This window comes from Notothenia coriiceps, unplaced genomic scaffold (genome assembly GCF_000735185.1).
Source record: "Notothenia coriiceps isolate Sejong01 unplaced genomic scaffold, NC01 NC01_scaffold00034474, whole genome shotgun sequence".
NCBI lineage: Eukaryota > Metazoa > Chordata > Actinopteri > Perciformes > Nototheniidae > Notothenia > Notothenia coriiceps.
The window spans coordinates 253,674-274,998 of record NW_011367175.1 but is presented as its reverse complement, the minus strand read 5'-3'; the positions used below and the strand labels follow the sequence as shown (position 1 = coordinate 274,998).

General features: G+C 41.1%; 1 protein-coding gene across 1 annotated transcript in view; it reads right to left on the bottom strand.

Moving 5' to 3' along the window:
• LOC104962237 (dachshund homolog 1-like) overlaps positions 1-19,290 on the bottom strand; it is a 61,015-nt gene extending 41,725 nt beyond the window's left edge. Inside the window, exons 1-3 of the mRNA XM_010790660.1 lie at positions 19,226-19,290; positions 7,331-7,446; positions 776-928 (exon numbers count right to left, since the gene is read on the bottom strand). Coding sequence (XP_010788962.1) covers positions 776-928; positions 7,331-7,446; positions 19,226-19,290 — 334 coding nt within the window. The remainder of the gene's footprint in view (positions 1-775; positions 929-7,330; positions 7,447-19,225) is intronic.
• Between the last annotated feature and the right edge of the window lie 2,035 nt (positions 19,291-21,325).

Here is a 21,325-nt window from a genome sequence, read left to right as displayed (position 1 = left end):
TTAAGAAAGCAGCGGTATAGTGGAGACGGTGAGTATTTGGTTTTATGGGATTATTGATTACTTCTGTCGGAGAGGTGTTTGTTTCCGGTGCTGGAAATGTTTGGAAATTGGTCTGTGTTTTGTTTTTATGTTGACCTTACATTTCTGCCTCATTGTGGTTATTGTATGCATGTTTCTGTGGTCTTCATTTATACTTGTGAAGCACTTTGTGAAATCTATTTATGTGAAAGGTGCTATAATAAATAAACGTATTATAATTCATAAACGTATTATTATGTATTTGGATGTTATTTAAGCAGAATATGAACATTCAAGACAACTGATACGCTTTTGGTTGCCTTTGGAGAAATATAGAATTCCAATTAATATTATTATATTACATACAGTCCCCTTTTAAAGTTAGAGCAGCTTTTCCCCTACTCCTAGAATATGTTTGCCCCCCCCTTCAAGTTGGAAAATTAAATGATCTTTTATTTGTTTTTATTATGTTGCCAATGTCTTGCAATTGACATAATTCATAGATCATATTTTGTATCCAATAGCAAACGTGCATTACATTAAATCTATGTATGTATTTTGATGCAGATTTGTATTGCTACAAGTGTTTTTCTATTATTAAAATACCATATTGGTGTTTTGTGGTGTATATCAAAATGGAGATGAGAAAGCAGGTCTTTAAGTGTGTGTTTGTGTCTGTCTTTGCAACAAACGTTTGTCTTCCGTTTAATATGATTGTAAAAGTGTTTGTGACAGTGTGTGTGAAGGGCATCCCCACCGACGCTGGAGCCGAGGTCTCCATTCTCCATGTCCATCCCGTGGTGGATGGCGTTGCCGTGGTAGCCGCTCATCGCCTCCAGCTTGATCTTCTTGACCTTCATGGCCTCTGCGATGGCTGCGTTGGCAGCAGCTGCCGCCGCCGCTGTCAGACCTGGAGAGAGGAGGAGAAGAGACAGAGCTTACAGAACACTACATGTCTGCTGGGGCTGAGCCACTGCACCTGCAAAACCTTTCAGAAACCTGCCCCGGTGAAGAAAGAAAAAAACAAAAACAAATAGGACTTTTGAAATAATAAAACAATGAATAATTGTATACAGTGTAGGGGGAATAAGCGCCTATGAGATCACAGCTTGGTTTTTCACCCTCTGACAGGGGATATCTTCACAGCAGGTTATCATGCTGATGGGATGGATCCGTGTGTGTGTGTGTGTGGTAGCATATGATTTGTATAAATGTTTCATGGACTCCGGTATTCCTCCCCACTATATTGATGTATGTGTACCTTGATGAGTACAGATGCAGTCAAGGTAATACTGCAAGATGCGTTTTGTATGTGCAATACACAAAGTACGTGTGTGTAAAATAAAGGTGAGGTGACACAATGTGACATGAGTGGAGATACAAAGTGAGACGGGTTCAATATGTGAACAAATACAAAGAGAACTGTGTCTCAAAAACCTTATTGAGGGTATTTTAATCATACCTTCTAATGTATTCAATGGACGCAATAGCCCTGAATAATGCTTAACATTGGTATTGAAGTTCTTTACAGCTATAGACTTTAGAGTCTCATAATAATAACACTCTTTGAGAGTCAAGGCCAAGTCATCAAGCAGAATGGAAAACTATTAACAAGGTGCCAGGTATTGAAGTTTATTTATTCAAACACTTGAAAATGCCTTTGAGTGCATTCAGTACTTGGAGGGCCATGTGTGAAAACTAACTAAAGATCATGATCCTTCAAAAAAGTAAAGAAATGTAAAAATTGAATATCATCTCTATTACATTTTCAAAAACATAACCCAACATACTCAGGAAATGAATGAGGCAATAGATAAAAAGACGATATTGACACATAAGGGCAACGGAAAACTCAAATGTAAATACTAAGATAGATTATGAGATGAAATATATTTTTTTTTAAGGAAATAAAATAGTTATTTTATATTAATGGCCATAACTTTAAATATGTTTTTAATTTCCAGAATGAAAAAAAAAGAATGTAAACGCTATGTTTCCTACTTGATAGTCTTTGTGTCTGCATTCACCGACTTGTATTTTTAAAGTTGCTTAATTTTATAATCCAGCAATTATGACTTATGATTCCATAACACTTGAAAATGTCTGATAACATGTCATCTTTCTTTAAGAATACACATGGATTCTGCTCAGGCCTGAAGTAGATTTTTTCATAAGCAGTCTAAATGACTATCGACATCACATTTTTAATTATCATTCACATTTCCAATGCCATCCCTACATATACTTTGGAACAGCAATATTTGAAATGGTTGTCCACCTCGATCAAAATGGACTTGATATGATTGATGTACTAAGTCTGCGATTATAGACATACATATGCTGAGCACACTGCAGAGATCATAAAGCATTGGTTTGTCATTGTGGTATTTCCAGGGTTCTGCTGTATTGAACGTGACTGAAATCTTTATTCATGAGGCTGGTCTCAAACAGCAGGGACAGATAGTGCTAAAGCTCCTCCAGGCCTGCTGTGTCTCAGGAGAGTCCCAAGACTCTTCTTGCCAACCCCAGCAGCAAAATCAAAGATGTACGGCGAGAAAAAGATATGCACCTATTAGTGGAATCACTCATATCCACAATACGGTGTATCACCTGCCCTTTCACAGGATCTGCTCATACTGGATATCCAGGTTTGCTTTGCGTTTGACGCAGAACAAGGCAACGTCTGCGTTTATCATCACTAAGCTGTCACGTCTCCGCGATGGGACTCAAGAGCAACTATTAGCCATGCATCTGAGGGAAGACACGAGCACAAGGAGAGGTAGAAAAATCGAACATGTGGCTCTAATAGATACATGAGAGCATGCGCACACACAAGACACAAAGAACACACCGGTCTGGGCACCCTCTCCTCTCATCCCCAGCAGATAGGCAGATGGCGAGAGTCACTCTGAGCCACTGACATGGAGGTGCATATAATTTAAAGCCTTGTTTGCATCTTAAAATACATCAGTACCATATTGACGTACAGTATATATCATGTCAGCCCGGGCCCTCTCGTTTGCAGTGGGCCCTGGCTGCTGTTCAATATGCATGGGCAGATCAGGGGGGAAAAAAGCCATTGCCTCATAAGAAGGTGATACTTCTCCACATAATGAATGTGGCCTCTGCCCAGTCTGAAGGTCAGCCTTCATTTGTGTATAATGGGCAAGAGTCAACTGTTTTCCAAATGAGACGTATGCAGAACAGACTGCCGAGTAAATATTGAAATCACCTCTGGGCTGTTTGTGTGATAAATTCCCCCCACAAATCAGGTGCCGCTCAAAGGAGTGCCGCAGTGGTGCTTTCTGAGGCTCTCTAACTTTCTCTGTGGTTTATTGCACTGCAGCCTGTCTGTCCTCAACATATCTTTTTCTAAAGTAAAGTGGACTATACTGTACAAAAAAAAAATGGAAATGAATCCATAAAGAATAGGTTGTCAGGTTTTGAACAAATGTGTATTGAGTAAATAAATGCTCAGAAATTGATTTTTACTATAGTGAAACAGATGAAATGATCACATTTCCATTTTTCATTTATCATTCCACCCAAACCTCCACCCGGTCTTTGACTAAGTGACACACTCTATGAATTGAAATCTTTGTTCTGATAATTGTTTCATTTCACCGGATCAATTGTCATATCCAGATAACACACACCTCGATACAGTGGACGTAATAAGGAAGCCAGGGAGATGTTGGCGCCCAGCAACAAGTCTATTAAGCCACTAGAAGTCTAAACGTCAACAAGACCAATCCCACTCAGCGCTAATCTGCATTCATTACCATGCAAACAAAACAATCCTGCCTCATATATTCTTTCAAAGTCACCTTTAGATTCAGATACTTTTCTCATATATGCACACGGTCAGAAAAGAATCCTCCTGAGCACAAAACAAACAGCGCTTTACGGAGGCATGTAGAGAGCAACACCAGTCAGAGAAGAGAAAAGAGGAACATTTCAACAAATAGAGAATAGCATGCCAGTGTCACATGGGGAGCACAAAACAGCAAATAACAGAGACAAGGTCTGATGGTAGCCCTTGGAGCAGCTGTCATATTAAATAATAATGAAGGATCTATTAATATGCAAAGGAAGCAGCAGCCGACTGGCTTAACGCTGTCATGCCTCTGCATATTGTCAGGATCTTCATCATTAATTAACATGCTAGCTGCCCCATACCTGCGCCAATGTCAGAACATTCTTACAACAAACACCCCAATGCCTGTGCCCTCCGCAACTAACTTGTATAATTAAATTAAAATCAGATTAACTTCACATCAGTACACAAAAGACTGACTTTTACGGCTTTCTCTCGCAGTGATTAAAAAAGGAAAATAAGCGGGGCTTATCTGTTGTGTTTCTGTTCTGTCTCTGTTAGGGACTGCACCATGGGCAACAATGAAAACACACTTTATTTATCGGGCAAGCGGGATAAGTAGGAGAGAGACACTCCATGTCAATGAGCATGGCCGCCTAATTTTATGCATGGACTGGTGGCAACGCAGCAATGACAAACTGGGGTTGGGAACAACGCGACTCTTAGGTACACTGCACCACTTGAACTGTGCTATCCACATCATGACAAATTTAGTATCAATTACGCAGCGCGCTAACCTTATGACAAGCAGCGGACTGAAATAGGAGGGGTAGAGACACAAAGAACTGACACTAAATTACCTGGTGCATACGGGATCTATTTTAAAACAGCTTGAAGTGGCACCGGATTAGATGATCCACTCTAGGAGCTGACGTGCTAATTGTACATCAAACGAACATAAATATTACAATATGTCTCCTCCTACAGTACTTGTAAGAAGAACCAGCTCTCTGAGGCACAGGGAACCACGTGCACACACACAGTAAGGCTGAGGCAGACAGTATTAGGAAATATTGTTTTTTATCAGTAAAGTACACTCTTGTTAGATGTAGGTGACATTCATTTCTCTAATGGTAAATGCAGTACTCTTGCCTTATTCAAAAGGTTGAAGCCATATCCAGGACATAAATGAATTATATTGAAGCTGCTGCTTAAGTAGTGGCCAGAGTGTGAGTGGAGGCCCTCTCCACTTTAAAGGAGATGTCATCTCAGTGTGGTGTCAGTCCACAGCAAATAATCCGATTTGGGGGCCAATCTGCCTGTCTGCCTGTAAATGCATCAGCAAACTGGAAAGGCTCCAGCTCAACCCCCCCCCCCCCCACCACCACCACCACACCCCCCGGGGGCATGAACGCTAGAAAGCAGGCATTCAGACACTTGCACGTAAACATGTGCTTTCACACACATATACTGTATGAGGGTATTTTCCTTAAATGGAAAACCTAAGCATATTAAGATGTCCTCTTCTAAGTGGAACTGGTGTCAAGGGCGAAGATACATATGTTAACAATGTGTTTCACATAGGGCTTTCTGGTCCTGTTAGAGTGCGAAGACGAAATCTTTCCACTGTGTTGAATATGGTTATGATTTAAATCTAGTATGATGTGTGTCTATGTCTAATGTCTGTGTCTAATATGTAAAAAAAACATTTGCTGATGAGATTTTGTGTGAAGAAATCAAACAAAATGCCTAAAATTGAGTTAAGAATACTACATTGATTCTGTCATGGCATGCCGCCTTTGGAAGCAACAAGATAACATATATTAAAAATGTATACCTAAAATAAGAGTGAGACCTTTTGTACAATTGAAAGATCAATCCTTGGTGATAAGGAGCTGCATTATGTATTATTTGCAAATGTAACACCAAGAGAGAGCGAGTGTTAACATGTATCTTTGTATATTTCGCTCCATCTTTGCAGCCCAAATTAAACTGTGAAGTGGCTTTTTCGTGGGAAATGAGTGAAGCCTCGGGAAAAGCCGTGAGCCCAACTCATCTGAAAAATGAACTAATATGACATGACATGATAGTGTAACTGTATGAGACAGTTTTTTAATGTCGGTTTTCTAATCATCAATCAGTACATTTGGACATGACAGGGAGATCAATTAATCGCCTACTTAGATGCTAACTTATGTGTGGTCAATTATACTACATTAGGAATCCGCCAGAATGTGCAACTTCTTTGACATGTAATGCTTAATACTATAATCAAAACAATACATGGATTAATTATAACACAGAAATTGATGGAAAAGTTATGTCTCGCCACAGTTGAGAAGCTTAACGCAGTTATGAGAAGACCGAAAACCTCAATTATTTTATCTGTGCCCCCTGAATACCCTGACTAAATGTCAAGATCATAGAGTCCCTCCGGGCTTAAAGGGGATGATATCAAAAGGCTTTTCACTTGCTTTATGTTCCACTAAATAACATGGGTCTTTCTCATCATTGTCCTTCTCTGTGTTCACTTCGGCCTTTAAGTTCGCCTTCTATGCCGCGCCGCAGATAGCCAGTGACCTCACTCTATTCCCAGAGTTCAAAGCAGTAGCCTGTGAGCCCCCATTGTACTGAATCACAAGGATGGCCCAATGTGTGTTATTGAATTTCAAAACCCTCACAGACGCTGCCTTTTGGAGAAAAAGAAGAAGAAGAAAAAACACTTTCTGACTGATTTCACACAGATGTAAAAAATGGTAGGATAATTAAAAGTCTGTTATACGCTGAAGGAAAACCAGCTGTTTTATCTCTTACTAAATTACTATAATAAATAGCTGGTTAAATACAGTGGGTAAGCATTCAAAGAGCTCCGTTCGACAGTACAATATCATTAAAGACATATAAGGAAGGAGAGCTAAATATGCAAATCAGAGCAGTTACCGCCACCAACATCAAAGCAGTCACAATGAAGCCAGCCACAAATAGAACAAAAGCATTGGTTGCAATAAGACTTGGCCCGAGGGCTAAGTTAGGGCACAAACGGTTGTTGTTGATTCTCGTGGCGATAAGCTTGCTTTAGCATCATCACTGCCTATGTACATATACCAGTGCAGTGGATTTAATCGCACTAATTAGAATGCACTCAAGGCAAAATGCAACATCTACTGGAATAATCTGAGAGAAAAGATCTCCACTCCAATTTATTCTCTCCCACCCCCCCCCCCCTCCCCCTTTTAGTTTCCGGGGGTTGAGCAGAAGATCTGTTTTTGGTAAACGAGTGAGCGGCTGGTGTCTGGTGGTTGGGTGCATGTGTCACTTTGGACTGGTTGCCATTTCGAGGACAAGCTGCGGGGAGGCCACTGGTGGGGAGGCTGTGTGTGTGTGTGCTTGAGTGTGTGTGACAGAAAGGAAGAGAAAGATAGAAGACACCCAGACAGATCGAATTAGAGCCTTAGCAACAATGACAGAGCGCTGTAGACCAAGACCAAACCATACCTGTGGGTGGGATCATGCCAGGGGACATGAGGCCAGGGACCGAGTGGGGCATGATGTGGGGGTTCTCCGATGATGTCATGCACTGGCTCCTCTTCGGGGGCCGTCCGGGTCTGGAGCTGAAACACCAAAAGGAAGAGATTGTGGGTAAGAAACCAGGAGGAAACTGGCAGGGGGAGGAGGGGTTGTGTGGGTGGTGGTGGTGGTGGTGTTGGTGATGGCGGGGGGGTGTTAACATTTGGGCGCCCCAGAATGCAATTCCAATCCAAAGAGCTAACATGGACTGTAAATACATTCCTTTTCAAGGACAGTTGCTTTCTGCAGCTCAACATAATAGACTTCCATAACTAATTAGATTACACGGTGAATTCATTTCCTTTATTGAAGATCAACCACTTTTTGATGCATAATTCATAACCCGTACCTCGTTACCTGTTCCTCCGTATTAATATCCCTCCACTATTTGAATTGCCTCGTTTGCATATGCTAAAATCCAGAGCGCGGCCTTCGGCCTGGAAATTACATGTTAACTTGTTATAATTATTGCAGTCAGGCCACTATTGATTTATGAGACTTTTAAAAACCAAATATGTGTAGTTCTGGTAATGAATGATATTTTAAGGTTCTTCAGGAAATTAAAAGGCAATGGCTGCCTTAGGAAATGTTCTGCTTGCTTGATTTAATGCGTGCCTTAGCTGGAAGGTGGTGTGACAGAGTGATTCAGACCTGTTGGACGGTTCTGATGGGGGAGTTTTATTACACCAAACGAGGGGCACAGATCCAGCCGTGATAAATGACTGTGCCACCTTACAGTGCAGGAGAAAAGCCTTCAGAGCAGATACACCCCTGACTTTCCACACATCTTACTCATACACTTATTAATACAGCTTCGAGTTGCAATCAATACCTACTTTGCTGGCTTATAGTTACAGAGAAAGGCCTACAGGGTGAAAAAAATGCAATGAGCCCATAATGAGGGGGGCCATGATCCTATAGAGGTATATTCTTTATGAACAAGGAGCTGGATGTCTCAGCCCAAGATGAATTATGGTGTCTTGACACAGGTGACATATTGGCTTCATACATTATTTCACATACAATAGTCAATTTTCAAGCTTTACCGGGATACTAAGTTCTCTCTTACGAACTGAGTTCAGCCCGTCCATAAAACACTGCTGTAGCGTGCGTAACTAAGGAGGCAACATGGATAAACAGGATGAATAAATAATAAGTACAAAATAAATATCATTTTATATAAAAAGGATAGGAAGAAAACTGAATTGAGGTTCATATTTATTCAGTAAATAAGCTTTAAAAGGGGTGTTAAAATGCAAACGCAGTAATGTAAATGTCAAGTGTTATCGTAAAGTTTAATTGGAATATATTTTCAAAAATACATCTGAATAGGTAGTATTTTATTGGTGGTAGGATAAAGTGTTGTTCACTACACTCATAACATTTCATTTAATTACTTTCATTATTAATGTATTGTTTGTTGGTAAACTAGTGTTTTACCATGTCATATTTAGAATCTATGTCAAATTATTTAAAGATTATTACGGATTTATAGGGTTTTTTCGCAATTGAGATTCAGATAAATGTAATTAAAGATACCAACCGATTAGTTGTTCTTTAATTTATATAACAACGGTGTCTAATTGTGGACTTTATCAACCAGTAAAGTAAATGTGGCTGTTTGCGTTACAGTACATTTCACTACAGGTCCCAAAGGCAGTATCTGCAGAGTGATGCAGTGTTTTAGTTCAGATACCACACAGCCTTAGTAGTTGAATTTATTCAGCCGTGTCTTGTGAGGTTTATTTACCTCAGTCCTGCTAATAGAGTGCACTCGCTCTATCTGTCTGAATGTGCTGACTCTCTCATATACCGGCTCTGGAGGTTTTAGTACTAAAAGCCAAAGCAGCCCTTTAAACAACTGTGTCCCCTTGGAGGGAAAACACAAAAGGGTTAGAAAGAAGTGGCGAGAAGGAATGACAGAAAGTGAGAGGGAATGACAGAAAGTGAGAGAGAGAAAGTGAGAACGAGAAATGAGCGCCCGTTCAACCTAGGAACGTCTGGAAATGTAATTCCTATTTCTATAGAAGCACCTCTTTGATCTTATGAGAGGGAGAGATCGCACACAGTTTTGCTGTCATCACTTTCACTTGTGCTCTGGCTGAATTATTTATGAAAGACCTCAATAGAGGGTATGTGATGGGTAAAAGGCTTTTTACCAACGATACTAAAAGCAAAAAGGCCCTCAAATGGACAAAAAAAAACCGTCACATCCACCTTAGATCATGTCAAAGAATGTGAACCCAGGTACAAAGACCCGGTTAAGTAAAGGTAATGTTTAGATAGGCTGCAAGAGAATGTGACTGGGTGTTAGGGATAGCATTTCAACTGCTCTCTGCACACAAATAACACCGGCTAGCCATGAAAGCAATACACCAACTGAAAAAAGGAAGGCTTTGAACTGAGGGACTTTCAAGTAACAGGAAATCCCTCAGAAATTAAAGTTATCGCCTCTTTTCCTTGTGACAGAAAAGGCTTACACTTTATAAGAGGGTGTGCTGTGACTATGTTGTATCTTTCTTAAAATAATCACAGCTTTGTGTATTATGTAGTTTGCTGTAATCCTCCTTAACAGTATGACATATTGTTCCTTTGAACGCCACAGCTGAGGCATTCCTGCTAACATTACTGCAGATTCTGCACTGGTCAGAGCGGTACAGGCTGATACGCCGGGTCCAGAGAGGAACTCAACCTGGCCTAAAACAAAAGAGCCAGGCTATTTATCAAGCAGCAGATGCTGATTCCCTAAATAACCTGGCACAGAAAAACTGCTCCAAACTAGGCCATTATTGCACCAAAAAAAACACAGCAAAACTGGATTCATGATTGGAATTTGTGGTTCTTCTCATGCCTTGTCTTTCCTAATCTTCCTTGCTTCTTTTTCATTTTCCCTTCACTACTGTAAATGTTTCATAAAAATAGGAACCACCGGGTTTTAAAATGGACTTATTTGGAAAATTCTGTATTGGAAGTCAATCATAAAATAATTGTATTCCCTGCTTTATTTATATGTATACTAAAAGATATTCAGGGCCCTCATATCTCTGGCTTGAATTAAGGAAAGAAAATAGGCCCCGCCAGCTTCGGGCTCGGCCCACAAATATGTTACACATCTATTCTCTTTTTTGTTTCGCTACCATGGTGAAAGGAAAATAGTGGTGAACTTTCCCTGAACCAGACTTCCCTTAATGGCCCGGCCGTGTGTTGACCCAGCAGAGTCGGCTGGAACCTGATACTATCCAACACACTACGCTGCGCAGGCAATCAGATTACACGGGGCCCAACAATACACTCCACACGAGTCCAATTTCAGCGCTACAATGCAATAAAAGGCCAATAATTAAATTCACGTTCTCACCGTTTACAGGAAGCCTACACGAGGTGATAGGTATAATAAGAGGTATAATATCGAATGAGATATCTGGACGGTTTTTGATCTCCAGGCAAAATTCTGACATCTCACTATCAGACACTTTTCTGTCTGCGGAAGCAGTGACTGAGATCTTATTACCCAGAACGCCGTTAATGCAGTGATTATGATCTGTTATAAATCAATTGAAACCACAAATGTAATGTTTAGCCCAAGTGAGCGCACTTCCCTCAGTGGATTTAGTTACACACAAATATCATCTGCTCCTCCCATCTTCGTATATCTTTAGGAATTCAACCTGATTATGTCAATAGTGACTCCAGTTTGCAGGGAAAGAGCATAATATTACTTCCTGGTGGTTATGATTGAGCCATTAACCTTTTATCTCGGTCTTTTGTTTGACGTTTCTAAAAGGTAAGGATGAAGATATTTATTCCATTTCCGCCCAGTCGGCCAAAACAAGCGAGTGAATCATTCCGTCTGGGGCTTGTGTAAACAAAAGGCCTCTCCAGGTCTCTGCCAATCAGGCCTTATAAAATATTAACCCAATGTCATTGCCCTTTTAAAATCTCTCACCTAGAATTCCCTAATTGTTCCTTTTCTTTATCTCTCCAGTGCAGAGAGTAAATAAATTAACAAAATAGCTTTTATCGCCCTGAGTAACCTTTTAACTGAAGGATTATCTGGGGTTTATTTTTCATTTCTCTCACAGCGATAGCGGAGCATGCCCCATTGATTGGTTTGCTGGGGTGGTGACCAGCCATGAAAACAAGGTCTTATTGATAAAACAAAGCAGCTCCTTACCTTTTTAAGTGTCGGGTCAGGCAGACACTCAGAGGCCTCAGACCAGCGGGGGTTTAAATATGCTGAGTTTATAGGTTTTTTAAATTTGGTTCAATCAAACAGTTTAACAATATGCGCGCCACCCCCAGGAGGTTAACTGTGTTTGTTGAAAGACAGGGATAACATGGCTGTGGTGTATTACTTCCAATTTAAAATCCCCACCGATAAAACAACAGGGTTGGTTGAGGCTAAAAGAGGAAATGTTTAACTTTAATTCTAGAAATTAGTTATTTTGAAAACAAGCGTAACTGTTTGTTTTCCTCTGCTTTGAAAAAGAATTCTCCTTATGGCAACAAAAGGAAGCTTGACGTGCAAGTGTGAAGTATAAACTCAAGTCAAAAATTAACACCTGCTGATTTCCCACTGTGGATTTGTGGTGAGAACATGTCTAATTAATTATGTGTTCTCAGTTCTTCTTGATGAGCTGCTTTTAGCTCTTCAATGGAGAACACACTAATGTTGGCAAACACGGGAGATAACAACCCTGTCAATGCAAACTAACATGAGAACAAAGTAAGTGTTAATCATTTACTCATGATTTATTTTCTTCAAACGCTCTACTATAACATTAACATGAATTATATACATAACATTAAATAACTAAAGCATATCATTGTCTATTCTCTGAGTTGAGTATTGTATATGTGCACACTTGTACATGTAAAACTAATATTTGTGTTTTAATCAGAAAGACGATCTCATATTGAGCCTTAGGAAATTAAAATTATTAATATAATTTTCAAAATGTTCACAACACAAAATGGATACATTAACTATTTAACAATGAATCGATCAAGACAATGATTGTTCAATTCAACCCTAGACAATTGTAATTGCAATAATCCTAATCATAATAATATGACACACAGTATAACAAATCCCCTGAAAATGACAGGATCTATGTTCCTTCAAAACGTGGGGAAAAGATGATTTATACTTCCTGCTGACCTTGGCAGTCTATTGGTTGTGATGATCATAATCTCAGAGTCACAATGTGATACATGAGAATGCATTTGCTCATCCATCTTTTTCATGCATCCATCTATCCTCGCCCTCATCTTGTATCTGTATTTGCATTGAGCCTATTCTTGGATTATCTCAATCAGCTTCCCCTTGCACCTGTCAAACACCGCCTCGCACAGGTAGCCACATCGCGCTTATCTGATCTAGATAGCTGGATTACAGCGAGTTTGTGAGTGCCGGGAGAAAGAGAAAAAAAAAACACACTATTATTTATTAGGGGGTAGGAACAGCTGCATCCTCTGTGCAAACTGTGAACCTTTGTTACGGAACAATATATCACAGATCAAATGGTGTGAAATCAAAGGCGGGAGAGAGTTAGCATCAATCCCACTAAAACCCCTTTTAAAGTGCTGTCTGTGCTCTGATCCCTGTGTGGACTAATGTGCAGGGCTGAGATCAGTAGTAGTCGGGAGTGTGGGTGCCTTCCTGGTGCCTTTGTCTAGGCTCAGGCCTGATTAGAACCACGCTGGGTGAGACCATCGCGGCGTCTGATGGCACGCAGGAACTTGGAAGTCAGTCACGCTCCTTCCTCGAGCCCGTGTCGTGACACCATTGCCAGGCTTTAGGAGAAAAGCACTGCTACAGTAGCTACAAAGAGCGTCTTCTTGTAATCGCATTCTATTAGAGCTGTTTGAAGCCTCTCAGCTGTGAAATAGAATCTAAAGAAGATCTGAAAACACCATAAATGGCTGATTATTCCCATGCATCATTAATGTTAAAAGCTGATTTCATAATTGTACGTCCCATAACTACAGAGTCCAAGATTGTTTGGTATCACATCAACAGACTGTGATAATGAGTAAGCAGACTTCCTACATCACGGCAGCTGATGAGGAAAGCCTAATTGGTTGACTTTTCCATGCCTAATGGATGATTCTCTTAATTAAAAAGATACTGTACCAAATGTTAGAAATCAGATAGCGCTTTAAGTAAATGCAGTTAATCAAATGTATGAGAATGAGCAGTTCCAGGAAACCCTAAATGAGATTGCTAGATATGATTTTGCTCCAATATTTATTAATTGCAAGTGCCTTTGGTTAGCAAAACAGAACAGGTCTTATCTTCAAACTGCGAGGAAATTTCATCTAACCACTCTCACTGATCTCTCTTTTTCATGAACTGCGATGCATATGAAACAAGTCTTCAAAACAAGGCTTTAAAAACTTACCCAGTCAGGGTGCCTTTGAGGATATTTAATTAAAATCTAATCCTGCATTCATTAAGGCTCACATAAATTAAGCTGTCATTCATAAGATTTATGGATTCTCATTTGCATATTGCATACAATTCATCAATTACTCAAGTATGAAAGGAGCGCATTTCCCTTGGAGCTGCCTGCTAGCCTGCCAACATTTGAAATGAGAGAAAGAGCACGACTGTCAGGCATTCACTGCAAACTTTTCCCCACAATGTCTGTGCACTGATTAATCTCATTTTCTAGGCATCCCTTACAAGATTGTACACAGTCCAGCTGCACTTTTCAATTATTTCTCCTGTCCTCTCAACTAACTTTGAAAGCAGGACGAGCTAAATGTGGACTGGGGGCTACTTTATTCTTTATGTATATAACATGTCTTTTTGCCAGGGTAGTCATAAATTAGAGAGCGGGGTTTTAGAGATCCTAATGGAAGGGAAATGTAGTAATTTTATTGCAAATCCCATCAGGCAAATATTCTGCATGCTATAATAGCATATTTCCTGTCACATTTAGAGAGGAATACATCCAGCAGGCATTCTGACAGAGGGAGAACAAGCAAGGAAAAGATAGAGGGGGAGGGTGGATGGATGAGAACGAGAGAGTTGCAGAGAGAAAACAAAAGAGAGGGGGAGAATCTTACTGCTAAACACATAAAAACTCCCTTTTTGGACGTGAGGCTATGGGAAACGCAGTATGGAGTAAGTGCTTAAAGCGAGCCAAGCGTGAACGCATCCAAGATAAAAGGTCAGGCAAAAACAAACAGACCACTCGCGAGGACGAATGGAATTAATTGACTCATTAATATGCATGGCTAATAAAGCTCAAAATCCTAAAAGAAAAATCATTGTCAACCATTCCCTTTTAATGGCTCTTATTTTCAGCTTGAGAAGAGCTAGTCTACAGGGTGTATCAATCTTAGGCGGGGTGGAGTTCCTCCAGCAAACAGGCTCGGGGTAACCTCGGTGTTGTATGCTCATGTCCTCCCCAGCAGACAAAGGCAGAGTTGTTCTGGTGGAGGGATTAATTGAGAATTAATCCCAGTTTCTGGCAGTGGAACAGACCGGCAGTTAGAAGTGAAAGTCATCCTGAAGGGTAGTTAATTGGTCCCCCATAGCAAAAGCTTTGGAGAACAGAAATCAAGCTGCATTTTCATTAATCCTCCCCATTGTTTTGTGAAATTGTTGTGGAGAGTGACTTCAGATAGAGTCAATAGTTAAGGCTTTTAATTTGCTTTTAATTCTGCCAGTGGGGTGACAATTAACAAACCCCAAAGAACAATAGCTGTGAAGACGATGCGTACGGTTGACTCTAAATGACTCTAAAATCAAAAACCGATAAGCAATTAATATACTGTGCTCTACAAATGGTTAAGTACCCCCAACATGCTTGATGCCCTCCATCTTGCACTCCCTCCACCTCTTTCTTTACATCACTCTCTCACCGCTAAAGCTTTTGAACTTTGGGAATAGCACCACCAGATTGTCGGATGTGATTAATTTCAGGTCTAAATGGACACAACAGAGCGAAAGGGTGATGTAATCATAACACGAAGAGACACGGTGACTAACAGCAGAGACGGAGGAGGGAGAAAAACGCATAGAAAAAGGGGAGAGAGAGGAGAAACCGAGCAAAAGATGTGGACGGAGACAGCAACGACTCACAAACACAATCTGAGTTCAAGCTAAACAGGAAGGCAGTGGTGATTAGCATTAATTGCACTGAGGATTGGAATCCTGTGTGAAACATTAAACAAAAAATTATCTACTGTTTATTCTCTTTTTTTCCCCTGATTTTCTTTTTTTCAATAATTAATGAAAAGTAAATACTTGGAGGAGTCCAAATATGATCTGGGGAGGGGAAAAAATGTTTACATAATCAGGAAAAATGTTCCTGTCTTTCCTCTCTCTGTGTATACATGGAAAGGTTAGGGCTCGAGTCTGTTTTCCCACTGATTCTCACTGTTTCTCCATCAGAAGTAACAGTGTCTGTTCCCCTGAGTGTGGACTGCTGTGAGAGTGTTTGCATATTTAGATACAAGCAGCCCTGTTTATGCAGCCCCACTCTCTGCTGCTCAAGTTCACTCCAACGCAAGCCCTGATCAATTTGGCCAGCTGTGCTTTAAATACTGTTTACAACAATAACATCGTGGCTAACAGAGCAAAGCCTAGCGTGCAAGCACACACACTTTCCCAGAGACGGGAAGAGAGAGAGAGAGAGAGGAAGAGAACTTCAGAGGAAGCCCCCAGCCTGCACATTCCCAGACGAGCATTTGTACCGAGTTAAAGACAAATCAAAGTCTGACTCCTCTGCAAAACACGGAAGAATTGGATTCCGTCTGTGTACATCTCTGTGATCCTCCCGGAAGAATCCCTGACTGCGAGCAACGAGAGGAAATAACAGGAACTCAAACTACATTCCCACTCTGAAGTGGGCCAAATTGAAGATGGCACGTACCAGTTACAGGCTTTATTTCTGATGAGTGACTGGCATTGAGCGCACAATATAATGTCAGCCTCACTGAAACCCCCACATACATAACAATTGCTTTTGACAAGCTGCACTGCGTTTCACAAATAACTCTGTTTGGGTGAGATACTGTGCCTCCTTGAGACTTCAGATTCCTGTTAAAAGCTTCATAAAAGAAAAAAGAAAACTCCATTTAAGCCTGGCAGGAGAGCAAATAGGCCTGCTCAGCAGATAGCAGAGAAGCTGCTGGTGTCCTCTTGCTTGATGATATAATTCTTAATGTACAGCCTGGCTAGACATAAATCTTACCCAGGCACCACCTCACCTGGATTCTTTTCTCTGCCTCTCTTTCTCTCCCTCTCTCATGATGAATTGTTTGCTACATCTCGGAGACTAAAACCCTTCAACCTCTTCAAACCCGGGTTTCTAATAACGCGTAGGTGTTGGGGAGAGATGACAGCATGATGAATATCACAACAGACAGCTCCAATATGGGACAATTTTACCAGATCGATATCTCACTGCAATATCAGAGAAAAGGAGCTGATATTAGTCTGCACAGTGTATTACAGATGGGGTACATTTCTTCTCTCTGCACTCCCAGTGAACCTAGGCTATATTTCATCCGTGTCAGCAATGGTTTACACACTCACAAACGCTCTGGAAACTAATCATAGCATGTAGCAACGCCAGATGCATCCGCTTAAGAATTATCCATACGTGTGGATCACCCATAACCCCTTGTTTGACGCCGCAATGGACTTGCAAATAAACTGTGAATCACATTAGAGGATGTTACAGACAATCATTTCAAGTGAGAACAAATGTTTTGTCACGTTCTAATAGAGAGATCACGGGTCTCATGAGGGAGAGGCGGTTTCAGAAGGGAAAGCTGAGGCAAAAAAACGGTTTCTCACATTTGAACAATTACACGAGAAGTACAAAGACAGGCAACACACACCTGAAAAACAACAATGAACATGCAGAAGGTGTAAGTGACACACCGGTAGCAGTTTCCCTTTAGGTACAATTTCAAGGGGAAAAAGGGAAAACAGTCATAAAGAAATGTCCCTTTAGTCCTTTCAAATTGTGTAGGGCAAAAACAGTGTGACAAAATAATGTAATTGCCTCGCAGCATATTTTCTACATATTTCAATTGTTGATGTGATAATAACTTTTGTCCTTAATAAATCTTGAAAATGTTTGAATGAGTCCAAATAAACAGGGTTCTTTAATCACTTGGTTCATTCATATCTGTGTGTCATTAGAGCGCCGGGTTTAATTTGCAGCAAATGATGGTTCAGGGGATTCATCTCAGTACAAACATTTGTTGAGCCCTAGATGAATAAATCAATCACAAACACTCTGACAAATTAACTGACACAGCTCTCTTTGTCACGCTCCGCGCTAAACACCGTGGTCAAGTAACGTGTGGCTGAAGAAATAGAATGAGACACCTTTTGCTTCCAAGGGAGTCGGATGCATATAGGGAGAGAGAGAGAGGGAGAGAGAGAGAGAAAAGGACTAACAGAGAGACTGAAGGAGAGTGCAGACGCTGCTAATGCTTAATATCTTCTCTCTCCAGGGGACCCGGGGCTGAGGGCCCCTCTGCTGTCAGCTGCAATAGGACCAGCCTTTTTGTGAGTGCCCAAGGTTCCTTAAGGGCAATTAATGGAACACAGCGTCCCTTGTGCGGGGGGAACTTGTCAGTGTTTCATTAGAGACTGATAAACATACATAAGTGTCAAACAGTGTGTGGGCAGACGCAGCGGCGGAAACGGGATTTTGGGATTGCAGTGAAACACCCATTCCCATGCATCCACTGACAATATTAATGATTTCATAAAGAGGGAGGAGTACGGGGGGACACATCAAGACCTGTGGCGCATACTGTTGGCATCACAGAGGAAGTCTATTGCTGGGGTGCAGCTTGGCAAACACTGAATTGTTTTATATCCTTGAACGGTGATCTAAGTAAAGAAAAGTATTCTTGGGTCGATATCTAGCCAACGTTAAACAAGCTGGCATGTCTCTGTTGTTCTCTTCTGGCAGACTGGGCCCAAAAGTACAAGTAAAAGAAATACATCATATTCAATTAAAGTTCCTCTTTCACCACTACTGAACAAATCAGCCCACAGCTGGGACTCTGGGTCTAGTTCACAAAGTCCTTTTGATCATTCTGTGGCAGTGAAAGAGTTTGGAGTCCCATGGAGTATGGGACCAAGCTGATCTTATTATGATAATTGGGATACATCTACTTCAGATAGCACTAATGGAGTGAGATTTCAGTGATCAAGAGCACATATTCCACTGTAGAAGCAAGTTCACTTTTTCTTTAGAGTTATTATGCAATGCTCTGGTTGTGTTCCCAGTAGGCTGCGACTGAGACCGCCAGCACAACTCAGAGTATGCTTTTAGCTTTGGTGTTGGAAGCTCTGCGACGTTTAGCGCTGAAGAGAAGTGTTACCGCGGCGAAGTTACATTTATTTCCTCATGAGTGAGTAATTGGGTATACCATGACCGTTAATCAGTTAATCTTCTCTTTTTACCCCCTCTCTTCAACAGAGAAATATCAGAGGTTTAATAATTAAAAACGTGTCAGGTGAAAGTCCAACGCGCTTCCTCACACTGTATGTTCTCACATTCCCTGCTTTGTTCATCTTATTAACCTCCTCTCCGCGCCTTTAAATGAAATCTTTAGCCCCTTACATGTGAAATTAAAACTGCCCTCCCTTGAGCGCTTTTAATTATTCTTCTTCAGGAGAAACTTCCACTTTTGTCAGGGCGGCCTTTTTCTACCCAGTCGCTTTTTCCTCACTCCCACTCGCTGCCCAGGTCTGTCATGCTTCACTCCTCCCTCCTGCCCGTTGCTCGGATCCTTTTTTTCTTTTTCTCTTCTTCTGCGGGTCTGTTTAATTCTCACCTTGCTCTGCCCTTGTCATCAAGCCGTTGAAGCACAAAGCCAGGAGCAAGGGAGTGTTTACTCATTTCCCCACTACATTACCCCTCCTATTAATCACCGCATGGAAACTTCTGGACACTGAAACATCTCTGCAGTCGCTGGCCCAGCTGCCCCCTGACTCTAAATAACTGGCATTCGGAAACACACAGACAGAAAACTGAACAACTTGTTTATCCAAGTAAACTTTCTCAAGCTGAGAAGGGTTCAATGTCAAATATTTGAAACGTCTTTTTTTCTTTTATGCTGAAATTATGACTGTGAAAAATAAACATAATGATGGCTCTTGATAAACACTGAATTTAAGTAAACATGGAGTTAGTTGACATTGAAATGCATGAAACATTATGTGCACACAGGACGTGCAGAGGTTAGTGTCTCTAATTAATCAAATTTAATTGCATGTAAATTGTGTTTTAAATGCAGATGAGGGAAAAATAAAAAAAGCTGTTTTTTTTAAGGAGAAGGCACCCTACTTGTTACCCTGTTCTTGTTTATTCACTGAGATCAGAGAGTAGAACAACGAACAGTTTGTGCAAATAAGCCATGTCTCTAACTACTGTCAAATATCAAGGCTGGAGGAAAAAATAAATACTGAAATCTTTATAAAAAACAAGGGTGAAAAATATAAATAGTGGGAAACAATTAGATGTAGAGTGTCCACACTGCCATGTGAACAAGGCAACGCTACAGCCAAGGATTCTTATGAAATTCAATTAACACACCAACAGCTTTCCTTTTCTCTCCTGCCCTAATTCCCACATTCCCGCTGAAATGACTGCATTCCCAGCGATTATGCTAACCGCTTGGAGTGCACCATAAATTCACAGGTCTGGGAAAGGCTGTAACGAGAGCTCCTTAAATATAGGAAGGAGACGTTTGAGAAGATGGATCGCCGTGGGCTAGCGGCGGACCGGCAGTGGGCAGGGGGAACTTGTTTGTGAAACACATGCTACTCGCTGCTATAGTGCCTCTAATGAGGCTATGGACATAAGCAACATTATCATTAATGATTGAACCCCTCCTTTTCCGGCTTTTTCTTTTCTTTTTTCTCTGCCACAGCCCCCTGTCCTTTTGCAATTACTGTTTTATTGGATAGCCAGAGGCGGCAGGCTGCATGTGTGTCAGCTATATATGGGAGAAGAAAGAACCCAAAATATTTGAAATTCAAATAAACGAGTAATGTAAATAGTTTTGAGAGAGTTTACCCAGTGAACAATGGCCCCTTATGAGACACAAGTGCAACAGAGGGAGAGAGGACAGGACTGCTGGTGTGGGGTTAGGAGCGGTGGGGGTTGGAGGGATGATCCAACACAATGTGGCCCTTCTCCTAAAGCAACTTGTTATCAGGCGCTACGCAGAGCCCCCCATTCAATCTGCATTTAAATACATTTCAGTCCACTCACTCATTTGCATTCATTTCTCCCATTATATTTGAAAATGGCCAAATGTCTAGCCAGCACAATGAGGGAGCCTATCACCGGCCAGGGGAAGCCCACACCTGATGCCAATTTAGCCTGCTTGGATCTATTCACTGCCATGGCCCGATCCGACAACTCCAGCTCTTCCCCATCCAGAAGACTTTTCAATTGGATTTGCTTGTGGTGACAAAATTGTTTTGCTCATTGAGGTTTTTTTTTTTCCTTCGTCTTCTTCTTCTGTTTCCCCCCCCTTTTTCCGTCTCGCTCTCTCATCGTCACTCCCTCTGTCTGTGAGTCTGGGTGTCTATTTGGGAGCCATGGGAAAAGGAGAGGCAAATGATTCTCAGTGGCTTCTGATTTCCACTATTTGTTCAGCATTAGGCCCACTTATCTCTGAAAGAAAAAGCAACATGTGGAGAGAAAGTGACAGGCAGAAACTCAGCCTCACTAACAGGCCTATTGTGTGCTGAAGATCTGCATTCAAACATGAGGGGCCCTCTAACTCTTTCTCTCTCTCTCTCTCTCTCGCTATAAAACACGCGCATACTTGTGCATAGACTTCTGTCGCAGTCAATTACTGCTGCTAATCTGTACTGCAACGGAGAGTAAATATTTCATTACTTTTTCAAATAAACAGTTGGTC